General features: G+C 39.3%; 1 protein-coding gene across 1 annotated transcript in view; it reads left to right on the forward strand.

The window, feature by feature from the left end:
• DOCK5 (dedicator of cytokinesis 5) overlaps nucleotides 1-14,152 on the forward strand; it is a 218,797-nt gene that overhangs the window by 116,761 nt on the left and 87,884 nt on the right. The window contains exons 12-16 of the mRNA XM_023736758.1: nucleotides 5,232-5,356; nucleotides 6,864-6,962; nucleotides 8,709-8,781; nucleotides 11,522-11,625; nucleotides 12,642-12,870. Of these exons, the coding sequence (XP_023592526.1) occupies nucleotides 5,232-5,356; nucleotides 6,864-6,962; nucleotides 8,709-8,781; nucleotides 11,522-11,625; nucleotides 12,642-12,870 (630 nt within the window). The remainder of the gene's footprint in view (nucleotides 1-5,231; nucleotides 5,357-6,863; nucleotides 6,963-8,708; nucleotides 8,782-11,521; nucleotides 11,626-12,641; nucleotides 12,871-14,152) is intronic.

The following is a 14,152-nucleotide window of genomic DNA, read 5'->3' on the forward strand; positions in this document are numbered from 1 at the left end:
AACACATAATGAGATCACATATAACCTCATCATAGTGATAGAGTTTACAACACATAAGGAAATCACATCAGATTACACAATCATACAATACTGGGAATCATGACCCAGCCAAGTTGACAAGTATTTTTGGGGGACACAGTTCAATCCATGACAGTATGATAAGGGTTATCATTGCTTTTTTCACCCTAAAAGTTTTTTGGCTCTTCATGTCTTTTCAAACTGATGGAGGTGTCATTAACCTAGGAAGAATTTAAATCTTTCTAATAAAGTATCTAGTTATCATTATACAACTCATATTTTTCTCAACATTTGTGTGTGTGTGTGTTTTATATAGCTAGTACCAAGAACTAAAAGTTTATCTTTTATTTCTTTAAAGGACTTTGGGTGTCCTTGAAGCTATTGCCAGGTGACCTGACACAGGTTCAGAAGAATTTTTCACACTTGGTTGACAGATCAACAGCAATAGCCCGAAAAATGGGATTTCCTGAAATAATACTGCCAGGTAAACACCGTGCTTGACGCAGCTATTCTACTTCCTCTGGAGCTTTCATCTTGCAGTGATTACTTCTAACAGGACAGTTGAAACAACATGTATCCATAAGATATACTTTGTTATTTGCATCTACTGGGATCAAAACATTAGGAGATACAAACTGAGTTACAGTACCCTAAAAAGCTACCCAACCGTAGACCCAACATAATGCTTTTAAGTGTAACTCAGAAATTTCTGCTCACCCTCTCTTTCTTTGTGTTCTGCACAAACCCCTTCCAAATGTTTTCTTAGACCTTTTGGTAAGAGGAGCTGATGATGGTACAGGGTTCTCTGTCCCTGAGACTGATTTACTTCATTTGCATGTGCCTTTTCCCATTATTACATCACTAGCATCATGGGCTCCTTTGGAGCAAACCCCACGTGATGCTTGCTTGGTTCAGTCACAGCTGGACCTTCTGCTCCTTTTCCTTAGGTTCCAACTGTGTTCTTGGCTCTCCTCAGTCTTGTGGTGACAAGAATGCAAACATTCTGCAGTTTCTTTCTTTAGTTTCATCTTTTTTTGCCACTACATCTTGGTGATCTGCATATGTGTTCTTTTGAATTCTCTGACTTCACCAATTTAATTTCTTAATCTCTATAATAGTGAAAGGAGATCATTCCCTCAAGGAATTTTAGAAATACTAATAGTCAATCTTTGGCATGTTAGAAAATTTCCGGAAAATCGACCTGTTACCTACTATATAAAAATTCAGGTTTTTTTTCAAAGTAATTCAAGATCTTATTCCTCTTTTAGGAGATGAAAGGGCAGTAATAATTTGCTGCTGTACACATTGTCTGCACATTAAAACTCACTGCTGTGGAGTCTATTCTGACTCATAGTGACCCTATAGGACAGAGTAGAACTACCCCCATAGGGTTTCCAAGGATGTAAACTTTACAGAAGCAGACTGCCATATCTTTCTCCCCTGGAACCATTGGTGGCTTCTAACCATCAATCTTTCTGTTAGCAACCAAACACTTTAACCACTGACCCACCAGGGCTCCTTTGTCTGCACATAGAAAAACAAACCCGTTGCCGTCAAGTCGATTTTGACTCGTAGCAACCCTATAGCAGCAAAGAGTAGAACTGCCCCATAGAATTTCCAAGGAGCAGCTGGTGGATTCGAACTGCCCACCTTTTGGTTAGCAGCCAAGCTCTTAACCACTGCACCACCAGGGCTCCTTGTTTGCACATAGTGGGTATTAAATGAATATTTATGGAATGAATGAATGAATAAAAGCTATAAATGGAGATTGATCTTTCATAAAAGAAGATAGTTCTTTATCTGCTTATTTCATCCATTCTAGAACTTTTTTATCCTAATACGTATCTGTAAACATTCTAGGACAAGTTTTGTCTTCTTGTGGTTAAAAAGGGTTGGAATTGATTCAGTGGCAAGGGATGTCTTTGGTATTTAATTTTCCCTAATTGAAGACAGGGAATTTTTATTGCTATAACAAGACAGGAATGAAAAAAATAAAACAGAAAAGTTTATTCTTTGGACATGGTCAGTTTTGCTTTGAAATCTGGCTGGAAAAGAAATCTTTAGATTCTTTTTGATCAATAGGATTGGTTCCTAGAATGCTAGAGCTGTAACAGATTTCACAAACCATCCAGCACTATGGTTCCCAAATGCTAGTCTTTGGATTTGTTAATCACCTGGGAAACTTTGAAACACAGATTCCCAGATTGCTCTAGAGATTTCTGAGTTTTTTAAATAAGATTATGGCTTCCCAGGTGATTCTGGTAATCCGCCAAGTTTGAGAAATACAGACCTAGGCCAAACTCTCTCGCTTTATTTCTCCTTCCCCTCACCATCTAAACATGCTCCAGTCACCTCTTAACTCTTTCCTGTACGCCATTTTTCCTCTTGTTAAGGCACTCTCACTTTCTGCCCTCGTCTTCACAGCCAGACTCTTGGAAGTTAGTATATACACTTGCCATCTCTGTTCTTGCACCTGCCCGTCACCGTCCAGCCTACTCCAGTCAGCCCTCCTTCCCCATTGTTCTCCAGAGCAATGACTGCAGTGTGGCTAAATCCAATGCATATTTTTTAGCCTAATAGTCATCTCTGGCCTCTAAGCAGCATTTGACACTGTTGACCACTCCCTTCTTGAAATATTTCCCCTTCTCATTTTGCAGCCCCACACTGTCCTGTTTTTCTCTATTCCTCCAGGCCACTCCTAGGACTCCTTTGCCAACTGACCGTCTTCTCCCACGCCTTTAAATGTGACTGTGCCTCACTGTTTAGTTCTTAGGCTCTTTTCCTTCTCATCTGTATTCTCTCCTTAGGTGATCTGATTCACTTATTTGGCTTCTGTCTGTCAGTTGCCTCCAAATCCATATCTCTAGCCTGGAGACCCTACTTCTGAACTCCAGGACCATGTATCCAACTACTTCTTGCCTCAGGGCTTTAGTACTGTAGATACGTCTCTCACCCTCCTCTCAGACAAGGATCAGTCTTCTCATCTCTTTATTTAGTTAATTCTAACTCACCATCTCTACTTGGAATTCCTAATCCTATGTGTCTAGACCAGGTGCTCCTCTGTAGTGTTTTATCTAGGAGAACAAACGGCACTAGCATCCTTCTAGCTACACAAACAAGAAGCTGGAAAGTCACACATGACACCTCTCTTTCCCTTGTACCTCACATAAAATTAGTGTGTAAGACCTGTCACTTTTACCTTCGAAAGACCTCTCAAATCTATCCTCCTCTCTCCATTTCCATTGCCAAAATCTGAGTCCTGGCTACTGTCCTCTCTCCCTTGGACAGCTGCTGTAACTTCCTAATGGTTTCCCTGTTTCTGCTCTTTCTTACCTCACATCTTCTTCTCCGCACTCTAGGATGAATGATCTTTTTTAAAAGCACACCTGATTATGTCCGACTCCTCCCCTTGCTTAAAACATTGCAGTGACTTTTATTTATATTTAGGATAAAAATACAAAATTTTTACCTTGATCTGCTAGCCTCAGGAGGATTTGGCTTTTGTCTGTCTCTGTAGCCTCATCTCACACTGGATACTCCCTCACTGTGAGAATTTCGGTTATACTGTCTACTACCTCTGGGCCTTTGCACATGCTGCTCTCGCTGCCTGTTACTCTCATCCTTCCAATATCAGCTCAAAGGAAAGATCTTCACACCCTCCAGAAAAGGTCAGGACCTTGTGCTCTGCTTTTACAGAGCCTGGTCTGTTCCTTTATTTGTAATGATACATTTAATTGTGTCATTATTTGACTCTCCTCCACTAGATGCTGAGCTGTATGAGGGTAAGGCTGGTACATAGCTCACACCATCTCCCGAACACCTAGCACAGTGCTAGGTACAGAATAGTTGCTCAATCAGTTTTGTTAATGTAATCCCATTATCTGATTGTACCATAATTCATTCAACCAAATCTCTTGGTTGGAAATTTAGGATGTTTGCAAGTTTTTGCTTTCTTAAACAATGTCAAATGAATGTCCTTATCCATAAATCATTGACCACATTTTCAATTTCTTGGGACAGATTTTACCAGTGGAATTACAGGGTCATTTACTGCATTTGATGCAAATTGTCAGTTTTTCCATCAAAAAAGATTGTATCAATTGAGATTTCAAACTGTAATGTATGAACAAGCCCCTTTTTCTTTACCCTCTCTAACTGTAGACCATAACTTAATTTTTTTTCCAATTGGATAAGTGATAAAAATGACATAATGATCTAAATGTACAGCCCTGTTTATTTTACAGTACAGTAAGGTTTACATTTTTACACTGGGAGGCAGTTTAGTATAATACAGATTTTGGAGTCATTTTTACAGACTGAGTCTTCCCATCCAGGAACTTGATATGCCTTTCATTTTTTCCAGGTTTCTTTTATGTACCTGAATAAAATTTAAACTTTTTCTTCACTATGGGAACTAGCCATTAATTAATTAGAAAAATTTTTGACTAGTTAACAACAACAATAACAACAAATCACAAGCATTAATTATTCTGGTATTGGTAAAAACAATCAAGCTGATTTAAATAAAGTACTCCACTGACTTTCAGAAACAGTTTCTCATTAGATTGTTATGAAGATTAAATTAATGCATGTAGTACTTTGAACAGAGCCTGCCAGCTAGTAAGCATGCAATAAACATTAGCTTTCATTTTCAGATAAGATAAAATATCATATTCCCCAAGACATTATTGAAAAAACAATCTGCCACTATAATGTAGTAAAAATTTATTGTGTACTTATTATTAGACAACCAAATTTATTCCAACTCATAGTGAACCTATAGGATAGAGTGGAACTATACTATAGGGTTTCCAACGCTGTAAATCTTTACAGGAACAGACTGCCACATCTTTCTCTTGTGGAGTGGCCAGAGGGTTTGAACCACCAGCTGTTCGGTTAGCAGCTGAACACTTAACCACTGAGTCACCAGGGCTCCTTATTAGATAACAGTTATTGATAAATAGAGCAAAGCATTACTATTGAAAAGAGTGATTTCAAAAGAAAAAATACACTTCAGCGAATTCTTGGCATGTATGGAAAGACAGAATGAAGTAAGCCCTGGAGAGCAGTACATGCAAAAGACTTGTTGTATGCATAGTTCATTATGAAGTCAGACTATTTCATATTTTACTTACTTTTTATATCTTCTTACATCCTGTAACTTAAAAATGACATCTCTCAGCAGCACTCTCAGAATGTTTGTTATGTTGTAGGAGATGTTCGGAATGATATCTATGTCACCCTGATCCATGGAGAGTTTGACAAAGGGAAAAAGAAGACACCAAAGAATGTAGAGGTGACCATGTCTGTGTATGATGAGGATGGCAAGCTCTTAGAGGTATGTGGCATCACCCAGAAATGCTGCTGCCATCAAATGCCTTTGTACAGTAAAAATGGACTTTTGACCTAATTGTAATTTTTCTTCAAGTTAGGGTGTGCTTGGTTGTTCATAAGGAAAATATATGAAACCTGTTAAATTTGTGATTAGCCATTATCATTTTTGCTAATATCCCCATTTAGATTCTTATTTTCATATTTTTCCTGTGCTAAGAAGTATCTCAAGCCACTAATGACTTCATGTATAAGCTTATGATGCAGAGGTTCTTTATCATTTTCAAGTTATTTAGCCACTTCCCAGCCTGATAAGATCCTCTGGGGCTTGAGTGAAGAGGCCTGAGGTAGTTAAAGGCGCATTTCCTTCTCCTGGATAAGCAGAACCATAGGAGACGTGGCCATTATAGAATTGTTAAACCAGAAGAGACCTTGGTTAGAGATCAACTATCACTGCTGTTTTATTTTGATAACCAGGAGACTCGAGCCCAAAAAGCACAGGTTATTTTCTCAGATAACACAGGAGTTAGTGGCAGAGCTAGGAATGGATCTGGGTATTCTGACTTCCAGTCCAGAGTCGCTCCAACTGTGGTATTCTGTTCACATCTAGAAGAAATAATTTGACTTCTGCCATCAAAGAGAAAGATAGACAGGAGATGGTTACAGGAGGCCTCCATTGCCTCAGCTGAAATCTGACTCCTCTTGTATGAGCCAAAGTTAGCTGCTTTGGAATCCAAGAATCAAGCCCTTAGTTCAGTAAACCTCATGGAGTGCCTTCTTGCATAGGTTCTTGAGTACAGTGAAAGGCACATCCTGTCACATTCCTCAAGGATTTAATAGTCTTTGAAGGAAGCAGATATACAAACAATATACTGAGTCAGGTTGTACTCTGTGTTAGAGGGATAAACAGACTACTGTGGGCTACAATGTGGGAGTGATGTATCTGTGCTATTGGACTAGAACCCTGAGCCCTGTGAGCTCATTCCAAATACACTTCTTCTCCTGGTTGGTTATTTCATAGCTTTTCTAACTAGCTTGGAAGTGCCCAACCAAGGCCTGATTCTCCTGGATGAAATGGTGCATTATTAGGAAAAGATACAGCCTTACGTTTCAGTTAACATGCTGTAGTTTGACACCAAGTCCTCCAAGCAAAATGTAGTCAGGAGGAAGTCATTTTCCTCAAATAGTGTTATGTCTGCATATGTGACATAGCTCCCAGTCACCATCACTGCACCTCTGTTACCTGAGAGAGAAAAGAAGAAAGAGAATGTACAGCTGGGGGTGGAAGTTACAGGAAAGAAGAGTGCTAATACAGTGCTGGGTCCCTTTACTACTATCAGTTTTATAGACTTAGACCCTCAAATGAAGTGGTAGAACTTATAATCTTACTCTACTCTTCACTTGCAAATTTGATCAGCTTATGTGTGCAAGTGTAAGGCATGATGTATGCAGCACTCTTACTCTTCTTGATAATATTCTCTCCTCCTAATTTGTTTTTTTTTTTCCCTCCAAAGAAAGCAGTTCATCCCGGGGCCGGATACGAAGGCATTTCAGAGTACAAGTCAGTGGTTTACTACCAAGTCAAGCAGCCCTGTTGGTATGAGACTGTCAAGGTGAGACTGCGCCATTTGTAGCCCCTGCTGTATGGTTACCCTCCTCTGGATCCTTTTCTTCCTGTTATCCACAACTCATCCCAGCTTTACCCTTAAGTTTTAGATAGGTTTCTTGTGGTGTACAATAAGAACTGTATTGATAATAATTCTGTATAATAGTGTTTATCCCTAATAAACATAGAGTCCTTAACATTTTCATTCATAAATGTGTAGGAATTTGAATACAGAAACTAGTAGCTGTAATGATATAACTAGGCTGCCAGGATGCTCTAAAACTAAATGGAAATTTTTACACTTACCTGTACTCTGCGGATAGTTTCCTAACATATTTTTCTTCGTGGCCTCTAACCAAGTTTTCTGAGCCTCTTTTTGGTTTAAATATGTGTATTACAAATTCCAAACTGCTTTTCACATCTGTCATCTTGTTTGGTCCCCACAGTAGCCCTGTGACTATAACAAGGTGTTGTAATGCCCTCTTTCTGATTGGGCAACTAGGACTGAAAGATGTTAAGTGACTTCCCAAGAACCTATAGCTACTAGTGCCAGAACCTAAACTAGAGCCCACTTTTTCTGAACCCAGACTCCATCAACTCTTTCTGATTATCAAAGTCATATGAGCTCTTTATAGAAAATTCATAAAAATTGTACTATATTACCTCAATCAAAAAACCAACCCAAACCAGATTTGTCAATTCAGAGGTAACTATTTTCAACAATTTTACATAATTTATATGTTTTAAATTAGGCTATATACACAATTTTATACCTTGTTGTTTAAAACTATCTCAAGGTAGTAAAAGTTCATCAGAATCATATTTTTAAATAATTGCATAACGTTCCACTATATACAATCATGCCAAAATTTAACTATTCATCATGAATTCTTCGCTCTTTCATTGCCCCGTAGCCCTGTTTTTCCCTGCCTCCTTTGTACATTTAAGCAGCAAAAAAGCTTTCTTACCCTCAGTATTTTATCTTTTCCTTCTATTATAAAACCAGCTGCTGTTGACTGTGACTCATGGCGACTGCACATGTGCCAGAGTAGAACTGTGGGTTTTCAGTGGCTGATTTTTTTGGAAGTAGATCACCAGGCCTTTCTCCCAGGGTGCCTCTGGGTGGACCCAAACTGACAACATTTTGGTTGGCAGTTGAGTGCATTAACCATTTGCATCACCCAGGGACTCCTTCTATTATTAAAAAAAAAAAAACCCGTTGTCATTAAGTCTATTTGAACTCATAGCAACCCTGTATGACAGAGTAAAACTACCCCATAAGGTTTCCAGGGAGCTGCTGGTGGATTCGAACTGCTGACCTTTTAGTTAGCAGCCAAGCTCTTAACCACTGCTCCAACAGGGCTCCTCCTTCTATTATAGACCCTAATTATTAGCATATCAGTATTGCCATATTAATATACTCTTTGTAGTCTGAAAGGTCCCATATAGACCACAAAGTATCAGTGTTTTCCCTCTGAAATATTCTCTGGCTCATACATGAGAAAGTACCAAAAAATTGTAATATCTCCATACTGAGAATCTATAATAAACAGTGAAGACAACCTTCTGAGATTCTTTTGGTTTGAAAATAGCAAAATCTCCTTTGAATGAAACATTATGCCAGATTTTACTCTATAAGAAGTTAGTGGTGTAAGAAGATTCTAAAATCAAGCCTAATTCTCTAAAATGAACTATGAGTATGAAGTACTATTGTATGTATACATAAACTATTAAACTCCTTATTATTATGCAGGTATCCATTGCTATAGAAGAGGTCACACGCTGCCATATAAGATTCACATTCCGACACAGGTCATCACAGGAATGTAAGTATTAGGAGGTGTGTGCCATATTTCGGAAACGCTGGTGGTGTAGTGGTTAAGAGTTCGGCTGCTAACCAAAAGGTCGACAGTTTCATTCCACCAGGCGCTCCTTTGAAACCCTTCGGGGCAGCTCTACTCTGTCCTGTGGAGTCGCTATGAGTCGAAATCGACTCAATGGCAGCAGGTTTGGTTTTTTTTTTTTGGTGACATATTTCCATAAGAAATATTTACTCTTGCTTGCAATGCTGTTGTGGGTCTAGAGAACAAAATACTTGCAAACTAGACACTTGGCAGCTTTACTTTAGAATTCACTGGTGCTAAGGAAACCACATGATGAATTTTCATGGGCTTCCAAGTTCTGCATTGTCACTCTATCAGAATTTCCCAAAAATATTTTCTGAAGAACATTAAAGTTCTGAGAATGCTAATAGATGCTCTATGAGAAAAGGGATCCCATAGACAAGTAAGTGTGAGAAACGCTGCGTATTATATCTCCCTCTCAGACATTGACAACGCATGTTCTCAGCATGTTGCTGAGAAGTCCTACATCAAGAAAACTGTTTTAACTTTTGTTTAATCTCTTACCCCTCAAATTATTTAACAACAGACCCATGTTTTCCGTGAAAGAGCTACTTCAAGTCTTAGATCACAGTTCATGAAATACTGCTCTAAAGTATGAACAGAGAAGAAAATTGATTATTTTCAGATTGATCACAGAATTTCTGGAGATATCTTTGTTCTCATTCAGCACGGTATAAAAATTTAATCCCTCATTCCAAAATGCACTTATTGGACACCATCTACATTCTAGGCTGCAGGCTAGGCCTTGGGTATATAACAGCAAATAGGATGCCACCACTGTCCTGAAGACCCTCTGTGGTCTAGTTAGGAAAACAAACAGGAGAACCTATGATTGAGTACAGAGGAATGTGACATGTGCTACCGGAGTGAGCTGCGTGCTGTTAGGGAGCACATAGCAGGGCTCCCTAACCCAGGCCAGGGAGATATATGTGTAAGATGTGCTACATCTAAGCTGAGACTCGAAGGTGAGTAAAAGCCCAGCAAAGGATAGCATTGAAGAATTGTGTTTTGTGAACCAAAGTGAGTTCACTGTGGCTGAGATTAGAGTGTTGGTAGCAATAATAATATTAGGTTGAACCATATGAAACTGCATTTATGTAGGTCAAAATAGTCAAAGAGCAACAGTTGCATATGGTTCTACAAAATACTAAAGTAAGATTTATTGAGCCCTTAGTTCGAACCAGACACTATGTGAAGCTCTGTTTGTACACTATCTTGTTTAGTACCCATGTAAATCATATGAGGTACATCCTAATTTTATCTGTCCTGGGGAGGAGAGAGATAAAATACTTGGCCAGGGTCACAGGCTAGTAAGGAATAGATCCTGGATTGGCATCTAAGCAATCTGATTCCAGATGAACTAGAGTCAGATCCTGAAGGGTAAAGGTTCTTTTGAGCTGTGTTATGGAGGAGACATTAAAGGGTGTTAGGGTTTTTTTTTTCTTGGGGGGTACATGTTCATAATAGCTTTGTTCATAATATTCCAAAATTGGAAATAGCCCAAATGGCCATCAAGAGGAGAATGTATAAACAAATTATGGTATAAGCATATAGTGGATTATACTCAGCCAATGTAGGCATACACCTGAGTCACAGCAGACCTTACAGCCTTGTCTCTGGTGAGAACAGGCTACAGGTTACCCCAGGCAGACAACACGGTGAGCACTGAGGCCGAGACCTGAAGACCGGGAGAGAGAGAGCTCTATGTCCTTGTGAGGCTAGACCTTCTCTCCAAATGCTACGAGGCCCACATATCCACTTCTGGCACCTGAACTACATCTTGGGAAGGAAGAGGAGAGGCGAAACTGTGGGTGATGTCAGAAACCTTGGAATACTGATAAATACCTCACGGACTCTTAAGTTTTAAAACAGTAGAAATTGAGATATCTCATTAAAAGGTTTTGAAGCAGAGTAGATACATGAGACTAAATGTGCATCTCCTGTCCGGAGGCAAGATGAGAAGACAAACAGTCAGAAGCTGGTTGAATGGACACAGGAAATCCGGGGTGGAAAGGGGGAGTGTGCTGTCACAGTATAGAGAGAGCAACTAGGGTCATATAACAATGTGTGTATAAATTGTTGTATGAGAAACTAACCTGAATTGTAAGCTTTCATTTAAAGCACAATTTAAAAAAAAAAAGAAAAAAAAAAAGTCTCGAAGCAGGGCAGTTGACATGATTAGATTTGATTTTGGAAAACTCACTCTGGCTACAGTGTGGAAAAAGTGTTGAATAGGATAAGACTAGACACAGACCAGTTGAGAAGCATTTGTAAAAATACAGGACAGAGGCGAGAGTGGCCTGAACTCAGGTAGGAAGAGAAGGGATGAAGAGAAAAGGACAAGTCCCAGAGGTATTCAGGACATGAAGGTGACGTGAGTGGGAAGTTGGTGTTAACGCCCTCACTTCTGATTTGGATGATTAAGTGGATGTGGTCTCATTCACTAGGGAACATTAGAAGAGGAGTGTATTTGGGGGGAACAGAAGACTTCAGTGTGGGAAATGTCTCGTTTGAAATAGTACGCGTAGCTTATTGTCGCTTGCTGAACTGTTTCTATAACGTGGTTGAACGTCACACCCCACTGCAAGATGTGAGATCAGCCATCACAGCTGTCAACTCCTAGTGTCTGTACTGCTCAGACACGTTATTTTTGTCTTTTCAGCCAGAGATAAATCGGAGCGAGCATTTGGGGTGGCCTTCGTGAAACTGATGAACCCGGACGGCACCACTCTGCAGGATGGGAGGCACGATCTGGTGGTTTATAAGGTGGAGATGAAACAGTGTGGCTCAGAGAATTACTGAGAATTATTTACTCCCATAGAAACTGGCTTTGAAGACCCCTTTTAGTTTGATATGTACACATATCAGAAACGTCTATAGAGCTATACTTGTTTGCCCCTTAATGTCTAGAAGCTTAGAGGGCTATGGTCACACCAGCTGTGTCGTCTTCCATCCTCATTCTGGGAAGAGTGAGTTGCATTATTATTTAGTCTTCTAGAGTGCATCCCACCCACTCTTGTAAATTGTGTTCCGCAGCAAGTGAGTGGTAAAAGGGCTCTCTTCCCTCCTACTCTTTGCATCATCCTGCGTGGAGCGTAGACAGTTGCACTGGTGGGAGTTGGTTAGAGTGTGTGTGGTGGTTGTGGTAGGATGTGGTTTTCATATCACCATGAGCCAGGCACCATTACCGTGCTATGGGGCATTCTTTCCTTCCCTAACAGTTCTGTCCCCATTCTTCCCCTCTAACTGCTGCTGAGCCATTGCCTCTACTGCGATTTTAGAGCATAGCTTAGATACTGAAAGATCTTGTCTTATCTAGCAATATCCAGCGGGCTTTTCACATAGTTGGCAGCTTTTTTGCAGTGCATCTACCAGGTGTATATTTTCCTTAACTTAGGCTCCTTAGTTTATAAATAGTTTTGGAAGACATAGCACGTTATTTCTTCCTCTATCAACCCAATGAAGTATAATTGTTACCATTTACAGGTTTAAAAAAAAACAAAATTCAACTGTACTTTCTAGTATATTTGCTTACTTATAGCAAAGATTAGGATATTCTGATTTTTAGCTCACAACCTAATTCTATTTTCATTCAATAAATTCACTGTTTTTGGGTTGTAACCTCAACGTCTATGGAAGGGTATCAAAATGTCTCAGAGTTAGAAGGGGTGTTATGCATCTCATCTTAAAAAATGCTCTGTGTTCACGTTAAAAAACTTTGTCTATTTGCGTGTAAGAGATTTTTCCCGTCATTTGGTGTTCCTAACGTGTTTTTTCCCAAGGGTGACAACAAAAAAATGGAAGATGCTAAATTCTACCTGACCCTGCCTGGCACCAAGGTGGAGATGGAAGAAAAAGAGCTCCAGGCATCCAAAAACCTGGCCAGCTTTACCCCAGCCAAGGATAGCACAAAAGATAGCTTTCAGATTGCCACCCTCATTTGCTCCACAAAGCTAACCCAGAACGGTAGGTGTGGTGACCACATTGGCACCAGAATGTGCTTTCTGCTTGGTCTTCCTGGGCATCTTTGTTAGACTCGTGGGCTGGACTATACGGGGCTGTGTCTTCTAAGGGTGGATGCTGGGCAATTTGGATTTTGTTTTCTGCTCTTCAAATGATGTTCTGAGTGGTTCTGATCAAACAACTAAAGCTCCTTCTGAGATTTTGTTGCTCATCTTTAAAATAGGATGAGAAACATACCAGTATTTTTTACTTTCATAAAACCTGTAAATGCATGCATTAACAAAAACTGAAAACTTTAAAAATCTTATGTTTCCTTCCTTAAAGGCAACAGAGACCTCTAATAATGTGTTCTGTGTAGTATCTATAACAAGAGATTTTAGTAATGAAGGAATAGTACTGACAAAGAAATAGAATCAGTCTCCTGACCTAACAGGTATGGCAAAGAACAGGGAAGGTTTCTTGCTAGAATTTTGTCCTTGCCCCATTCATTCTTCTCCATTTTTTCCAGGCAGACAGAAATTTTCCATAAAATTCGCTTCATTTTGTTTCTCCTTCAAATCTCTAATACCAATCTTAACTTCTAAGGTGTATAACATAACATTTCAGAGCAATAACAGCTTCTAATTATTTTAATCTATGTAGTGTGTTAGGCCTCTTACTGAACATCGTGAGCCAAGAATTAGCTGCCCAGGGGACTTGCTGTAGAAATTCTATACCCCCTATGCTGTGTAGAGGATTAGTTCCTTTGGCATCTTAGGAGATTTGAGCTAGATACCTGGCAAGGGTTCTGTTTTAGGGAAGTCCTAAGATAGACAAAACAGTTTAGATATAAAATACACTCAAGGATTAGATGGTGATTGATCTTTAGAGGAGATCAGTATTGGATTCAGTTTTGTGAATCATGGTTGGCTAGAGAATAAGGATAGTATTTCAACTTGGATAAGTAGCTAGACTCAACAGAGTGAAGTTCAGGGCTGATACATATGGGAAAAGCATACTCACCAAAAATAAAGCCAGAAAATATTCTAAGCTTCATAGAAGACACGGCAAAATTCAATCAGTAACATAACTCTTATTATGGAAAAGTAAAATAATAAACTGCTGATGGGAGCGCAGATGGTACAATATTTATGGAAGATGATGTAGAAGATCTATCAAAGATTTTAAATGTATTCAGACCCTTTAACCCAGTAGTTTGACTTTTAGAAATTGAACCTAAGTAAACAATGAGAGATGTACACAAAACTTTATGTATAAGGATGTTTTCTTAGTATTCATTATAGGGAAATACTAGAAACACCCCAAATGTTCAAGAGTGGGAGTCAGTTTA

This window comes from Trichechus manatus, unplaced genomic scaffold, assembly GCF_000243295.1.
Source record: "Trichechus manatus latirostris isolate Lorelei unplaced genomic scaffold, TriManLat1.0 scaffold00091, whole genome shotgun sequence".
In the NCBI taxonomy this organism is placed as follows: Eukaryota; Metazoa; Chordata; class Mammalia; order Sirenia; family Trichechidae; genus Trichechus; species Trichechus manatus.